The sequence below is a fragment of the Drosophila sechellia genome, chromosome 3R (assembly GCF_004382195.2).
Source record: "Drosophila sechellia strain sech25 chromosome 3R, ASM438219v1, whole genome shotgun sequence".
In the NCBI taxonomy this organism is placed as follows: Eukaryota; Metazoa; Arthropoda; class Insecta; order Diptera; family Drosophilidae; genus Drosophila; species Drosophila sechellia.
The window spans coordinates 20,086,599-20,101,039 of NC_045952.1; the positions used below are offsets into that span (position 1 = coordinate 20,086,599).

The 14,441-nt window shown below is 44.2% G+C and overlaps 5 protein-coding genes across 6 annotated transcripts; 1 reads left to right on the forward strand and 4 right to left on the reverse strand.

Moving 5' to 3' along the window:
- Window positions 1–189: 189 nt before the first annotated feature.
- On the reverse strand, window positions 190–1,017 carry LOC6607291. Its single transcript, XM_032721281.1, has 2 exons — window positions 928–1,017; window positions 190–873 (listed from the first exon to the last, which is right to left on the reverse strand). The coding sequence occupies exons 1-2, from the start codon at window positions 973–975 to the stop codon at window positions 223–225; spliced, it is 699 nt and encodes a 232-aa protein (XP_032577172.1). The 5' UTR covers window positions 976–1,017; the 3' UTR covers window positions 190–222.
- A 526-nt stretch (window positions 1,018–1,543) lies between these two features.
- Window positions 1,544–2,843, forward strand: LOC6607292. Of its 2 annotated transcripts, XM_032722130.1 has the most exons (3): window positions 1,544–1,743; window positions 1,806–2,487; window positions 2,641–2,843. In XM_032722130.1, exons 1-2 carry the CDS (start codon window positions 1,693–1,695, stop codon window positions 2,469–2,471), a joined length of 717 nt encoding a protein of 238 aa, XP_032578021.1. In that variant the 5' UTR covers window positions 1,544–1,692; the 3' UTR covers window positions 2,472–2,487; window positions 2,641–2,843. The 2 variants fall into 2 exon arrangements, with proteins under 2 accessions (XP_032578021.1, XP_002032071.1); XM_002032035.2 differs by having other exon boundaries at window positions 1,545–1,743; window positions 1,806–2,843.
- A 773-nt stretch (window positions 2,844–3,616) lies between these two features.
- LOC6607293 (protein C19orf12 homolog) lies at window positions 3,617–4,317 on the reverse strand. The gene is made up of 2 exons (XM_002032036.2): window positions 4,000–4,317; window positions 3,617–3,941 (listed from the first exon to the last, which is right to left on the reverse strand). The coding sequence occupies exons 1-2, from the start codon at window positions 4,199–4,201 to the stop codon at window positions 3,721–3,723; spliced, it is 423 nt and encodes a 140-aa protein (XP_002032072.1). The 5' UTR covers window positions 4,202–4,317; the 3' UTR covers window positions 3,617–3,720.
- A 142-nt stretch (window positions 4,318–4,459) lies between these two features.
- Window positions 4,460–5,078, reverse strand: LOC116801588. Its single transcript, XM_032722131.1, has 3 exons — window positions 4,908–5,078; window positions 4,789–4,839; window positions 4,460–4,733 (listed from the first exon to the last, which is right to left on the reverse strand). The coding sequence occupies exons 1-3, from the start codon at window positions 5,023–5,025 to the stop codon at window positions 4,519–4,521; spliced, it is 384 nt and encodes a 127-aa protein (XP_032578022.1). The 5' UTR covers window positions 5,026–5,078; the 3' UTR covers window positions 4,460–4,518.
- A 7,635-nt stretch (window positions 5,079–12,713) lies between these two features.
- Window positions 12,714–13,894, reverse strand: LOC6607294 (protein atonal). The gene has a single exon (XM_002032037.2). The coding sequence runs from the start codon at window positions 13,843–13,845 to the stop codon at window positions 12,907–12,909; it is 939 nt and encodes a 312-aa protein (XP_002032073.1). The 5' UTR covers window positions 13,846–13,894; the 3' UTR covers window positions 12,714–12,906.
- Window positions 13,895–14,441: the final 547 nt, after the last annotated feature.

Sequence of the window (14,441 nt, forward strand, 5' to 3'; positions counted from 1 at the left end):
TAATCCGGCTTATCGCATATATTACGCTATATATAAACCTCCACGGGGCCATGTTTTTCAAGAGAAAATTTAAATTTTGATATAGCTTTTTATGAATGGTCGAACTGATAACGATTAAAGATAACAGTGCTCCTATTAGGTAAAAGTTGATGTAAGTAATTAATATTTTAAAGTCGTCAGCAGACCACAGTTAATAATGCATTTGACTTTATTAAATTCTTTCTAGTTCATCGCACACGACTCAATCTGCGTAAAGAGCTCATCGAAATCCATCTTCAGATGATGGTAGAAGAGGCAACTTGGTGTGTCCAAGTCTTCCATGGTCATCTCCAGCAGAATTGCATCGCAAAGCTCCAGACTGCTGACCATCCGCTGATTGATCCTCCCGATTCCAGCGACAGTGCACAGTAAAACTCCGGCGTGATTGAAACCAGACTGCTTAAGCTGCCAGATTCTGCAGGTGTTTGACAACTCAGTGATCTCCGGCGAAGCCTTACTCAGCAAATTAGCCTCCATCACGATTTCCTCCTGAAAATGATCCATGATGTGGTCCAGAGAATTCCGGCAGATACTGTACTTGTCCAGCAGCTCTTGATTGAAGTGTGCCACCTGGAGTTCGTATTTCTTTGAGCATGCCCGCCACTCATCGCTGTACTGGCTTCCAAAAAACATCTCCAAGCGTCCACTAACCACTTGCTGATGGCCATCCAGTGTGTCCTTGGCTTCTTGAAGGTACTCCAACTTGTGATCGAGGGCCTGTTGGGTGATGTTCCAGATCCTGGCTGCACTGGAGCTTTGGCTGGCTATAAGCTGCTTTGTGGATTCATAGAGTGGTCCATTTTGTCCCCAAATTCTTTGGAAGCGGCCATGCACCTGTAAGGTATTTGCTGTAATATTATACTTTACACAAATAATGATATTGCATACACAAAAAAGCGACTGAAGTAAAAGCAGTGACACCCGTACTATTGTCATCTTGAAACTAAATCGAATTGATTCCCGAAAAATTCAAGATACCGTACCGTTTATTTATAGATCGTCAAAGGTTGCCTTAGTTAACTATAATGACTAAGAAATAAATTCGTTTTTGGAAAAGAGATTTAACATAAATAAAATAACATAAAAAATAATTGGTATTGTTTATATAAAAATATTTATATATTTATATTTATATTTATTTAAATATTTATTTATTTAACCCATATGATCAATATGAAACTTTAGGGTATTCAAGATTCGAACCAAGCTAAAAATAAGTTCTGAATTAGACAAATGGCCCATTTGTGCCTTATAATGTTTACAAGAAAGATTGTTATCGCACGGTGACTGTGCATACATACATATATAGCATATAGTCGTTATAAATGCTTCAAGTTAGTCATCACCCTCAGGTTACTTCTGCAAACTTGGACATTTAATATCTCCCCTATACAAATAAAAGTATTATTGATCCCCTTCTTCAACGAAGGTGAGAAGTATACAAAATGATCAAAATACGATGACCAAATGGAATACTTTGAATAGTACACCAAGTTCGTCTACTGAAACATCATCTCAGTTCATCAAGTTAATGCTCAAATTGTGTTCCGTGGTGATTCCTATGAGACACACTCTTATCGTGACACTGTATCTCTTGACTATATATAAGAAGTCAAGTGGCGGGCCAGTCGCACTAGGAAATATAACAGAAAGATGATGAGTCAAACCCTGGGAGTACTTGCACTGCTTTTGCTGACTTATGCAGTGAGTTAATAGTACCTTTCCATTTATAGTGCTTTTCAAATGCATATGCTCCTTTATTTCAGGACTGCCAAGAAGTCCGCTATGAAACCAAGACAGAGACTACAAACTATGGACCTGTTACCATGGTTGTGGACAATCTAGCGGAGATTGCCGTAAGTGTCAGCGACGACACCACCATTCAGTTGGAGGAGAAAATAAATCGCACTCGGCAAAATATTGTCGGTAACATTGAGGTCCTGACCGCCAATGCTATGGCCGAACTGAGTGATGTGATCTATGAGACCAACCAGCTAGTGGTGTCCAATCCCGATTGCAACCCAGCCTGGAGCCTGGATGAGCTCAACGAAAATGTGACCCGTCAGCTGGGTGGGTGTACGGAAGACTTGGGAAGCCTTTTGGAAGACTTTCGTCTGGAGAGTCAACTGGCTTTGGTCAGAGTACAGGAATTCGTCCAGCAGATTGCCCACTTGCCGGCCAAGTGCCAGATGCTGGGGGCTTCCCCGCTTAATCCTCTGGCTTCAGCTGGCGGAAGTGTCTGTTTCATTAACGCCATGGCGGAAATCAATCTGGGGATGGCCCAATCCATGCACAATGCATCCCTAATCCTGGTGCAGACCCACCAAACCGCCGAGGATCAAGTGGAGCAGGCTCAGCTGTGCAGTGCCATGGTGGTGCAGCAGATCGGCGACTATCTGCGCGAGGAGCAGGATCAGTGCCGGCAATCATAGTGGACCGACCCTTCGCGTAAGCAATAGTCCTAAGAGAGAAGCCAGGCAAATACAGCCAATGGCAAATTTATGCACCCGCAGGATGACAGGGGCCGAGGACTCGCCACATCCTGTTCACTTATTGCTTATGCATGACATTTATTTGACAAGTTTTTGATTGATTTTACAGCTGCTGCAGCCGATCTGGTGCAGCTATCAGCATATTTGCAGGCACAGTGAAGCCTTTATAAAGTCTGGCTTGGAATTAAAATAAAATCAATTTCAAAACACAATGTTCTTAAAAAACTCTAAGAGGCGTTTGTTAAACCAAGTAATTTACACATCTTAAAATGATCAATAAATAGTGAAATAAATTACTACATAGTATCGAGATCTCACTTCAGCTTGATTCGACTTAGAGAGGTTGCCCTGTAATTGCATATTTGTATGTATGTATATTGGGCAACTTTGTGGCTAATCGCAAGTTCACTTTTCAAAGTCGCATGCATACTAATTGGCCGTTGTGCGGCTGAACTGACCAATTGCCCAATGGACTTGCCCACGACACGTGGCAGCCACACTATATAAGATATAGTAGCATACGGATCCGATCCAAATGGGCGACAGCTGGCCCTAGAAAGAGATAGAGACGGAGATCGAGCTCGAGATCGGCCAGTTATTTTCCTCTTCCTCTCGCTTCCGCAGTAAGCCAAATTATTTTGACCTGCCTTCCGCACACTGAGCGAATATCCGAAGCGAGTATCTGTGCATCCGTGAGATACACCAAAGCATCTCATCACACATCTCTCTCGTCGTTCACAGTGCAGCAACGAAATGTCTACGACTCTTTATTTCGGCTCTTGCCGCAATTTCACTAAGAGTCTCTGAATTTTATCTTATTTTTACTGCTTGTAACAGTTGTTGCCCCGTTGATGATCGCCTTGGTAGTGTAGCTGCACAAATTCCGCCTACTCCAACATCTGTTCAGCTCCTCCAGACATCTGACGGATTTTGATGACGTAGAGCGCGCGACTCTTGTCTATTGGAAGCCGAGCTCTGAGCGAAACAATCTTTTTACATCTAGCGCAGCGACATGGCTAGTCACTGCCCATTAAATTAAAAGCTGAAATGCTTTTTACTATAGATTTTAAAATAAAATCATCCAGTGCGCTAACAATTAATCTCCTCTATATTTATTTTGCAGCCAGAATACTCTGTTATAGCAACAATCATCGAGAAATATAGTTTGAACAAATATTTCTAGTGATGCTTAATCAACGATGGTCATTCCCATACGATCTGTGATATAGGACTTGACTGCTTCGAGTGCAACCTCTTGCACATGCCGGTTATTTAGTATTAGTCTTGCGACATCTCGAACGCGGACATTTCTAACTTCGGATATGGCCCTGATCACGTGCTGCTCCAGTTCTCGACGCTGTCTCTCCGTCAAATCGTTCAAAATGACTTCACTCAGAGACTTGAATTTTCCTGGAATTAAAAGACTGATAAGACATGGTGGTCACCACGCAAAGCTGGAGACTCTTGCCCTCCGTAAGTCCGTAGGCGGTGAGACCACCGATGGCTCCGCCCAGTGCCAGTCCCCGGGGGCCCAGCAGTAGTCCTCCGATCAGCGCAGCGCCAGCACAAATTGCAGCTCCCTTGCCGGCCTCCTTGATGGTCAACTGGATATTTTTATCGTCGGCCAGAATAGCCAGTGCATTGAGTATCTCTGAAATGGCTGAATCCATATTTTCAATTTATATTACAAAGTTTTACTTCTTTCCCGGTGAGGATCTTTGTAGCAACTGATTACAATCACGTTGTTGTTTCGTTATCAGTAGTGCGATATTTGTACATCCGCCACTGTGGAGGGGAGTTACTCGATAGAAACCAAATCATCGAAATCAACTTTAATCTATCATTGCAATCAAGATTCGCATATATAGATTGAAAGCTTTTTTAGAATTACCCGATATCAGTTCCCAAGTATAAAGAAAACCATAAACTTAAAGCAGTTTTTAGCATGATTTAGCATGGAATGGAATTTATTGAGCCGCAGAAATAATTACATTTCCAGTTGAAATCCCAAACGAGTCGTTAAAAATTCCACAAATGCATCCAATGCGGCACATTGCACTTTAAAGTCTCGCATAAAACACTCCACAGCATTTTTAGCGACACCAACTATTTTTAAAATAGCTGCCTCCACAAAGTCAAACAATTCTTCCAAGACTCTCAAGGTCAAATCCGCAATCTTCTCATACACCCAGTAGATAACTCCTACATTTTAAATACAATTGATATAATAGTTAATCGTTTAGTGTTTTATACTCGCCTTCTGTAAGTTGACCGTAAGAATGCTCAGCCTGTGCGGGAACTTCCACAACTGTGGAAAATGAACCAGAAATTGATACTTTGAGTCATTTATGTTTATATACTTTTAACGGAACTTGCCTTCTCTACCGCTGGTATCAGAAAAATCCTGAAGGTATTCCCTTTCCTCATTCCTTCTCCTTCTTCTCGCCGCCTTCAGTAGAGTCTCCAAAGTCATTTCTATGTTAAGTCTCACCATTTTAACAGGTTTTCTGTCTGGCGAACTGTGGGTTCTAACGCGTACCAGAGTTATCATATGATAACGCATATATATCAATGGAAAAATCCATTTGGCAGAACTTTAAAAATACCATATATACTAATAATACTAATACTGTACTAATAAACTTAAAACTATATTTTTAAAGATATCTATTTTTTTAAAATATTTTAAATAAATTTTTTTCTATTATTATTGTTAGGTATATTTCTAAGACCAAAATAATAATGTGAACACATTCCACTTTGTTTGAGTTTTAGCACAAATCAGAGGGGTTCGTTTATATTTGTCAGGAATTAAGCATTAATTCGAATTTAATGGAGTTTACCTTGAGACATATTGGCACAAGTGATATTGTCATGCACACATGTCGGAAGATTCGCATATCAAAGGGCCGTCGTCTTTCAGAATTCGGCTGACGTGCCTAGATGGCGTTTAAAAATCGCTGCCGGATTGTCTTTAATTTTGATTGATGCACCTTTAATTGCGTGGGCTTCCAAGTGCAACTGCCGAACTTTTGTATAACTGTAACTGAACCAAGAGCGGATTGCTCCTAGCTGCCGGGAGCTAGCTAGCTGGCAGTTGCCTACTATGTGCATTCATATATGGGATGCTTGAAGTTGAAGGATCGAGGTTTCCGCCTGCGACCAACTGGCGCGTATTGCACACACAATGCCGAATAATCGTTATTGTTGCTGGCTGTCTGCAGGACGAGCCGCGTGGCGTGCGAGTGAAAGCCAGCGAAAAGGACCCACTGCGGGCATTGGCCAAAGCGAGATAGAGCCAAGGCGCAACATATGCCATCTTTGGCCGATCTTTTCCTCCTCCTCCTCCAGCAGGACCTCTCGTCCCGTCCCTTTCTAGCCCGCTCCTTGTAACCGAACAAACGGACGGCGCACGCCGTCATCTGGTGCCACTTTTGACTTTGGAAATTGGGTTGCCCACGCTCCTTCGCCCCAACACTCAAAAAAAATATTCCATGCAGTTTGAGATTCCAAAATTTCTTATATCGACCAATTAATGGCATTTTGTAGTACAGAACGTTGAAATAATTCCAGATCTCTGATAAACAGATTGCTATATTGTAACTACAACTAATGACTTTTGAGTTTTCAGCAAGTTCAACGAGTTTGCCGAATTTCAAAACATTTGCTCATGTCTACAGAATTTTGACAGTTATTTCAAGAGGGTTCCAATATAATAATCTAAATATATTATAATACATCAATTGCAATCTCATTTTCGTATAAATTCTAAGAACAATCTAGTTTCTTCGAGTGCGTGGTCCGTTTCCCCGCTCAGTTGAAATTATACTTTTTGTAGCTGTTCCGTTTACGGTTGGGTCTTTCTTGCCTCTGACCTGGCAGACAATTTCAAGGAAGCAGGAGCACTCGCCCAACAGTTACTACTGACTTCCGATCGGAGCACGAGTGCAGGAAGAACGGGCAGGGAGCCGAGTCCGAAACCCGAACAGCGACAGCAGGATAAGCGGCTTTAAAAACTCGGCAAGCGGGCAAGCGGATCCCCCAAGAAAAAAAGTAAAGGAACTGGAAAGGGGGAATGGGTAGAGAGTAACGGGCAATCCGTATTGGGCATTGGGTTGGGGGGAAGGTGTGAGGACGACAAGGATGCACAGACATTCGGGGCTCGACTTACCGAATCCGAATTGAGCCCCGAAATCGCGCGTATGCCAGCCAAATGAACACGTGTGCCGCAGGATCACTTTAAAATATCGATGCGTCAGCTGGCCAACTCCGAAAGTTGCCCGCCACGGTAATTGGCTTGTCTATGAAAATGCTAGAAAAATCTTATGATCTTAAGGGTTGAGAGATGATCACAAACTATCTCAGTACAATCATTATAGCGGGAAACAAAAAATATTGATTACACTTCTCGAATAAGTGTTTTAGAATACAATATAAGTAGTTCGAATCATTACAAATTTTATACTCTCGTTAAAATTTTTTAATGATCGAAAATAAAAACAAATTGTCCAAATAAATCTTGAATAATAAATCGCTTCGATGGGCAAATTATCCACCAAGTCGAGCGTAGAAAATTCTCAAATCGTTTACAAAACGACCATAAACAAAAGCAAATCAAGGGCAACAAAAAATAACAAAAAGTTCATTTACATTAAACCCTAATATCGAAGATACAGAAATAAATAATGAACTTTGCCAAGGAGACAAATGTATAATTTTACAGATCGCGCAATTCAATTAGACAAATCGCCGCAAAGCCACTGGCTCACAAAAAAGATTAAGCAATAAAATTAGTTGTGGTTCACGCAAATTGAAAGCATCAAAAGGAGTCGCAAGGACATGCCGCTGCTCGCCAGGAGCCCCAGAAATAGAGCAATAGCAATGAATCAGTTCGTTGAAGGACCATTGAATGCCCGTTGGCATTCCGAGTAGTTTTCGTTTTCGTTGTCGATTTCGTGTCATAATGTGTTGTAAGTAGGGGCCTTTGTTTCACAAAGGACTCGCCATTGTTCCATTGTCCGCTCAAGGACCTGTCCTGGGAACACCCGCACGGTTCCCAGCATCCAAGGAGTTTGCCTCTCTTGGGCTGCTGTGTCAGTTGCGACCACAATTTGACTCTCTGACCACCAACATAAAATGTTGACAGGCGGAACACGCCCCTAAAATATTATGCGAAGAGAGTCCTGTGGGGTCCGCGGAGTATCCTTGCCGGTTCTGGCTTCCCTATCCCTTTTCGCTGGGCCGGTCCTTTGGGCAAATCAATTGATTTCCTCTTGACAGTTATGAGCTGATCACATTGCTATCTTGATCGCCAGTTTTGTCGGCGCTTAGCTGCCAGGAATTTATTGTTATTGACATTTTAGTTGGGTGGAATCACACGGATTATATCTGCTAATTGCGTTCGAACGAGAAACGATCCTTTAGATCTTGGGCGACCAGAGGCGGCGCACCTTGTTCAGTTCGAAATATTTTATAGGCAATCAATCAAAGTTATGGTTATTCCGAGAAGATCCTAGCGCGGCTAAGCCTAGTTTCTATTAATTGTTAGGTTGTTATTTGTTGAATGTGAATTTAATTTAAATTGAAGTAATTAAAAGCTGGTTCAATCAATTTCTGGAGAACTTCATATAGATCTCCTTAGAGATATTCCATTATTCCCATTGCTCAACTTATCCACGATATCGGGTTCAAGAAGCCCCACTTTCACGACCGTTTAAACACAAATCGGCTGGAAAATCACGGCTTGACCAGCACAAATCGGGCTCACCCCTAGCCGCAGGTGATAAAATTTCGCACATTAATACTTAATTACTTGAATAATTGGGGCCAAGGGATTAAGTTCTCACTCACTTCGGGACGCGACAGTCGACCGAAAAAAAAGCACAGCGCAGAGTCGGAGGCCAGTCAATGCAGGTGGCAAGCAACCTCATCCCCATTCTCAACCAAAGCTACTGCCAACCAGAAAAAAAGGCCAACCAAGTTGGCCCAGAGATGAAGTGATGCCAACGCCACCGACGTCGTTGACATTAAATTGAAGGGTCCTGCCGAAAATGTTGTTCTTGTTGCTGTCTGCTGAGCCGAGCTCAAGCAGCCACTTTGAACGCACTCTGGACGCATTTTTCACACGAAATCCTGATTAATAAATATATAAGTTCCACAATATTACTGATAATTTGAAAAGTCGTCAACCCGAGCACAGGCTTTTGGTGCGGGGAATGTGCGAGGGGAGTCTCCGAAGATTCCATGCGGAGTCTGGGCGAGACTTTGGTGCCCAATTACAAGCAAATGAGCTGGAAAACTGTATCAAATGACCCAATGTCAATACAAAATTACAGGCCCCGCACCAGTAATCTCCGTTCGGCCAGAAGACGCAGACCTGGCCAAATCTTCAGACTCTCCTCTTAACGTGACAAAGCGATGGCGATGGCTTGCGTGTGGCAATTTCAGTTAAAAATGCTGGCCAACAGATTTTTGTGTTGCCAAATTGGGAATACTCTACCGCTAAAAATCAAAAATCAAATCTAGATACAAAATTGAATCCCATTTTAGTACGACTATGAGTATATCAATTAACAAGGATTATCTTGTGACTTAATTGCATTTCTTAATTTCAAATAGTAGAGTATATAATAATAATCAGCTGCCTTTTGTTTGCTCTGTGCCTTGTCTTGGTAGCATCTTAAGGTTTTTGCCTCTTGTGTTAATTTGATGCCTCGCCAAAAAGTTGTCAAAAAATCCAGAGCGACTTTGATTTCTGATGCACTTTCACTGTCGATCTTCGATCACCGTTGGCTGCAGCGTGAGATACTGAGAACATTGGTTCTTTGGGATGCCAGCCAACCTAACTGGGATGCCCACCAACTTGGTGGGTCCTGAATCTGGACTCTTGGGTCTGGAAACCGAAAGTCAGTCAAGTGTGCCGTGCCGATCGTCTGTGTGGCTAATTGAGTTACCCAGAGATTTTTGGGCCGTTGGCCGTGCGAATTATTTGTCAAATGGGTAACGGTTAAGTTTGTTACTGCTCCCGATGAGGAGGACGAGGATAATGATGATCAGGATCGGTAACCGGAGCTCATGGCCCTACGTTGATTGATGGTAGATGCGTTGCGAATCGTTTGACTAATTGCCGCTGCCCTTGTGGGCCAGGACTTCCCAAAACAAACGGTGACCTCCAGAGGACTCTGCTTCATCATATGCCAGGTAATCTCTCTGCTTTCCCCGCGGACCGCACACAATGTCCGATAATGGGCTGAGAAAGGATGTATTAAGAAAAGGGGGCGCGGCTGCCGTGATTTGGTGTCGCTAATTACAGACTTTGGCATTTTACGCTGTCCGTTTTATGACTTAATAATTGCATTCATTTAGACCGGACTTTGAGTTCGGCTTAAACCGATCGGATGCCGATGCCCACACACACAATACGAAATACCACTAATTTCGCTGCACACGCGACTTGGGAGAAAGGTCCGGCATTAATCACCGAATCCTTGGGACCGTAGGCTTCCGACCTGGGTTCCTGCAATTTCGCCGGCGAAGGTTGCGCAACAATTAAAGGATCAGCGCAAAATGTTCACACAACAATGCCAAAACAAATCGGCGGAAACGGAAACTGCACTTGAGATACAAAAAAAAAAGATACAAAGTAATGCTTGTGGTTAGACCTTTCGAAAATGAGGGAAATAGTGCCCAAAAAGGCATGAGAATTTCTATTGAGCGAGATAACAAAATACATTCATTGAAATAGCATTAAAAATTGTTTCAAAACATACCAAAACCGCAATTAAAAAATGTGCATTGGGGTAATTGAATCTTGCATGGCACAAATGTATTGCCAGAACTACCTGTTGCTTTATTTGAAGATAGTTTTAAACTATAAAAACTTGCTCCACTGTAAAATACTTTCAATTTGTTCAGCAAACTGCACAAGTCCTTGAACTTCAGCTAAGACCAATACAGTCTGCACATAAAGAATCTTAACACCTTACCACTTAACAAGATGCAAGTCGATCGGTACAATAACCCATTCAGATACTGCCCCATGGCGACACTAACAAGAAGTGACAAATTGATGGTGTTAAAGCTCATTAAGTTACTTAACGCAGATGTAGATACATTCACAGATACAGATGCACTAACTACCAAAGCGTCGGGGGCACAAAAAAGTAAGCAACCTCAAAAACCTCAAAATAAAGCTCGCCAATTATCGACATGACAAATTTCGGGGCATTCGTTTCCCCCCGTTCGAACGTCCAGAAAAACCCACAAAATATGCAGCCCCACAACGGACATCGAATGCAGCATACCCGTAATAATACGTGTTAATAATGCTCAGGCAAGCTGTCTATAAATTGACAAAGACATGCAAGTGGCTGCCGCTTCTGCCACTTCTGCCACTACTGCTCCTCCTGTTTTCCGGCGTGATGTTGCTGCTGTGTCGGCGGCACTGCCAAAAGCCAAAGGCCGAAAGCTGAAAGCCGAATGCCAGAACTCGACTGGGGTCCAGTTGCCATTCATGAATTCTAACTAATTGTATTGGCAGGCAGTTGCATTTTGGAAGCTGGATCTGAATTCGAGGCTCCGAATCTCTGCTGTGCTGTGCAGCTGCATGCAGGTGGTAGCTGGAGTAGCTGGAGTAGCATTGGCAGGAAGGCCTCTCTTCCCGCAGGACGACGGATCGCACCCTTTTGTTGTGCGTGGCTTTTGAGTTGGGGGAACCGAACGGAGCCGAACAATTTGTGTAATTGACAAATTGACGGCAGCGCTTTGTGCGGAAGCGTTCAAAGCCGTAAATTGTCGCTAACAAGAGCGACACTCCAGGGATATCGGCAGGATATCGCCTTTATGCCTCGCATTCGCACCCATACAAATATAATTGCCTCGGCCGCTGGAAAGGGGGAGACGCCCGCACCTCGCGATCACTAAATTAAGTCATTAACAATTTAACGAAGCCCTGTCGATGCCGCGCTGCCGCTTAACTAATTATGTGAATTTCCTTTTGATTATGTGCCCCGAAATCCGTGCAGCTTTTGCGGCGACGCCCGAAAATGATTTTGCAAAACAAACAGTAACAGCCCACGAAATCCGGTCGCTGCCACGCCCCCACCCTCGCCGGCCGCCTTCGAGCGCTCCAATTCCCATGCGGGAGTCGATCGAATCGCCGGCACTCGGGAGTTGCTGTCGCTATCAACAAATTGGCTTCGAATCTTACGAATGATTGACTGACTGACTGAATGACTGACTGGGCCAGGGATCTCTGCTCCGCTTTAAGCTGAATGAAATGCTGCACTGCCAGAAATCGCCATAAGATTCACATGAGATCCAAAAATATCATCCATCTAATAGCACAAAATATATTTAATTATATTTTAAAGTGAATGAATTGTGTGTAGAACACTAAAGGTCTTTATGTTTGCTTTGATCCTATCTTGTACTATATACATTTTATATTATTACCTTAAATAAATATTATTATTGTATTACATTAAATTATTGAACAAACTTCTTTGAAACCTCCTTGTTTTGCTGAGTGTACAGTTTCGGCTTAAAGTCTTAAGCCGCTGAGGTTATCCGCCAACAACGATCGGGGATCGAACTTCGCATTAAACGATTTGTGAGTGGCGCTTGATTTTCGGGACTCGACTGGGACTTCCACTGGGATATGAAGTTGCAGAGGTTCCAGAGACAGCGACGGACAAGCGGACATACGGACATACGGACATTGCATGCGACCTGCGACTGCTGAAAGCAGATCAGCCCAACACTTAACTTAATTTGGCAGCTACACTCCGGCTCGCAGTGCCGTGTAATTATCGTCCGCTGCGTATTTGTTTTGGCCAGCCCGATTAAGAGGAGCCCTAATTTTGTCGAACTGTCTACAAATTGATCGCGAAGCGCCAAATCGATCACCTTCCCCCATATAATAAAGTCCAATTCACTGGGCGCGAGTCGCAAAGCCCTCGAAAACTGTGTGAGAATTGATGCCCCGCCGATAAGTGTGGATATCGAGGATTGGGGAAGGAGAACTGTTCAGAGATGAAAGGATTTGGATGGCTTATTTAACGGGCTGTCCCTTCTTGGATTCTTGGTTTCTCCAATTTTTGTATTTATCATTTTGCATCTAGGAATTGTTGCATAGCTACTAAAACTGTTACAAAAAACCAACATATGTTTTAAATTATAGTGCTTTTATTTTGTCTTCCTTAGTCTTAATCATTGTCTTCCATTTAGGCTAATTAACTAAACAATAAACAGCATAATACTTAAGCGGTAATTCACTACTGGGCTCCAGGCAATATATACAAAGTAGCTACAACATTTGGCAAGCTCCAACAATAACTGAGAATAGTACTTGGGACTGGGACCGGGATTCGGGAATTCAGCGCAGCAGATCCCCGAGAGCGGATATGTAGGTCTGGGCCATTTGGAGCGTCTCGTGCTTGGACAGCTGGCGATCGTTTCCCAGGCAGGGAAGGTACTGGCGGAGACGATCGAAGGCCTGGTTGAGGTTCTGCATCCGACGACGCTCACGGGCATTGGCGGCCAGGCGACGCTTCCTTTTCACCACGGGCGTGATCTGCTTGCCGCGCCTCTTCTTTCCAGAGCCTCCGGCAGCGTCATTTTGGTTCTCACCATCGGCCAAGTCAAAGGATCCATCATTGCCATCGAAATCCTCACCGCCACTGAAGAGCATGAGGTCCTCGTCATCCTCGACGCTGTCATCGAACAAGGCGGAGTTGTCAAAGTCAAAGTTCTGGAACTCCTCCGTGTAGAGATTCACTGAGGCAGATGACTCCGCCGCTGCTGTCGGTGTGGAGGTGGCAGTGATGCTGGACTGGCTCTTCTTGGTATAGCTGCGCTTCGGTTTCGGGGCTGCTGGAGATGGAATCGTTTTGCAAGTACCCACGTTGGAGGAGCCCATGACCTCCACTGCGGGAGGAGAGGCCACTGGAATTGCAGGCACTGTGGAAACGACAGACTGCTCCATAATCATTCCGTATTGCTGGTTCTGGGCCATGTTGTTGCAGCCTCCATTGTACATGGTATTGAGATCCACATACTCGGGACTCTCGGATCGGTGGCTAGCCGGCGAGGAGGAGATCCAGCCATCGGAACTGGCCTGCTCGAAGCTGATGAAGCCATTGGCCGACAAGTAGTTGCTGCTGCTGGCCAGGGTGTTGCCATTGAACTGGTAGTGGGTCACGCCGGGATTGTAGGCGGCCATGGGATTGAAGTACGGCTCGGTGGCGGCTGTCTTGAAGCCCTGCAAGTCCTCGGATGTCTTGTAGTAGTAGCGATAGATCTCACTGGACGACATGATGCTGCTGTATGGTGGTGCTATGTGGCTGGATGAAACGATACGAACGCTGCGAGTGCTGGCGGGTTTCTGACTGGTCTCTCGTCCTTTCTGCCCTATTTATACCCACAAATCCACCACGACGGCCAGAAGGGCCTGAAAGGCAGGTAGGGGGACAGGTAAACGAGTTGCCACAGAAGGCAGCACGTGCCGCCCGAGTGGCACGACCAATGGCAGTTGGTGGTGAGTTGCAGCGGTCCCAGAGAGCCCGGCTCTACCTCAGTTCGTTGCGAGCTTAAAATGGCGCTAGAAAACCGACTATCTGGGCATCTAAAGCCGCTAACAAGATGATTATAGGGTGGCCGGCACAACCGGAACAGGAATATGGGCGGAAATGCAAACAGAACTTGGACAAACAATCGATTTGAATCCCTAAACGGGATTAAAGTCGACCGCAAAGTGAGGCGAAATTTGCAAAAATCCCTCGGCGATTTGTCAGCACCAAATGGCAGAGCGGGTCCTATGAGTTTATCTAATCTGAATCGGTTGCAAGTGGGTTCGATCTACCTGATCCCGGCTAGGGAAATCCTTACAAATCCACCGCCGCCGGGTCATTC

Excerpts from the sequence above, each read along its gene's own strand:
- LOC6607291 (XM_032721281.1), bottom strand. The coding sequence starts at position 975 with ATGACAATAGTACGGGTGTCACTGCTTTTACTTCAGTCGCTTTTTTGT. Across the intron at positions 874-927 it reads TACTTCAGTCGCTTTTTTGT|GTGCATGGCCGCTTCCAAAG; the intron begins GTATGCAATATC and ends AATACCTTACAG.
- LOC6607292 (XM_032722130.1), top strand. The coding sequence starts at position 1,693 with ATGATGAGTCAAACCCTGGGAGTACTTGCACTGCTTTTGCTGACTTAT. Across the intron at positions 1,744-1,805 it reads TGCTTTTGCTGACTTATGCA|GACTGCCAAGAAGTCCGCTA; the intron begins GTGAGTTAATAG and ends CCTTTATTTCAG.
- LOC6607293 (XM_002032036.2), bottom strand. The coding sequence starts at position 4,201 with ATGGATTCAGCCATTTCAGAGATACTCAATGCACTGGCTATTCTGGCC. Across the intron at positions 3,942-3,999 it reads CGCCTACGGACTTACGGAGG|GAAAATTCAAGTCTCTGAGT; the intron begins GCAAGAGTCTCC and ends TTTTAATTCCAG.
- LOC116801588 (XM_032722131.1), bottom strand. The coding sequence starts at position 5,025 with ATGGTGAGACTTAACATAGAAATGACTTTGGAGACTCTACTGAAGGCG. Across the intron at positions 4,840-4,907 it reads TGATACCAGCGGTAGAGAAG|TTGTGGAAGTTCCCGCACAG; the intron begins GCAAGTTCCGTT and ends CATTTTCCACAG. Across the intron at positions 4,734-4,788 it reads TTACGGTCAACTTACAGAAG|GAGTTATCTACTGGGTGTAT; the intron begins GCGAGTATAAAA and ends TTTAAAATGTAG.
- LOC6607294 (XM_002032037.2), bottom strand. The coding sequence starts at position 13,845 with ATGTCGTCCAGTGAGATCTATCGCTACTACTACAAGACATCCGAGGAC.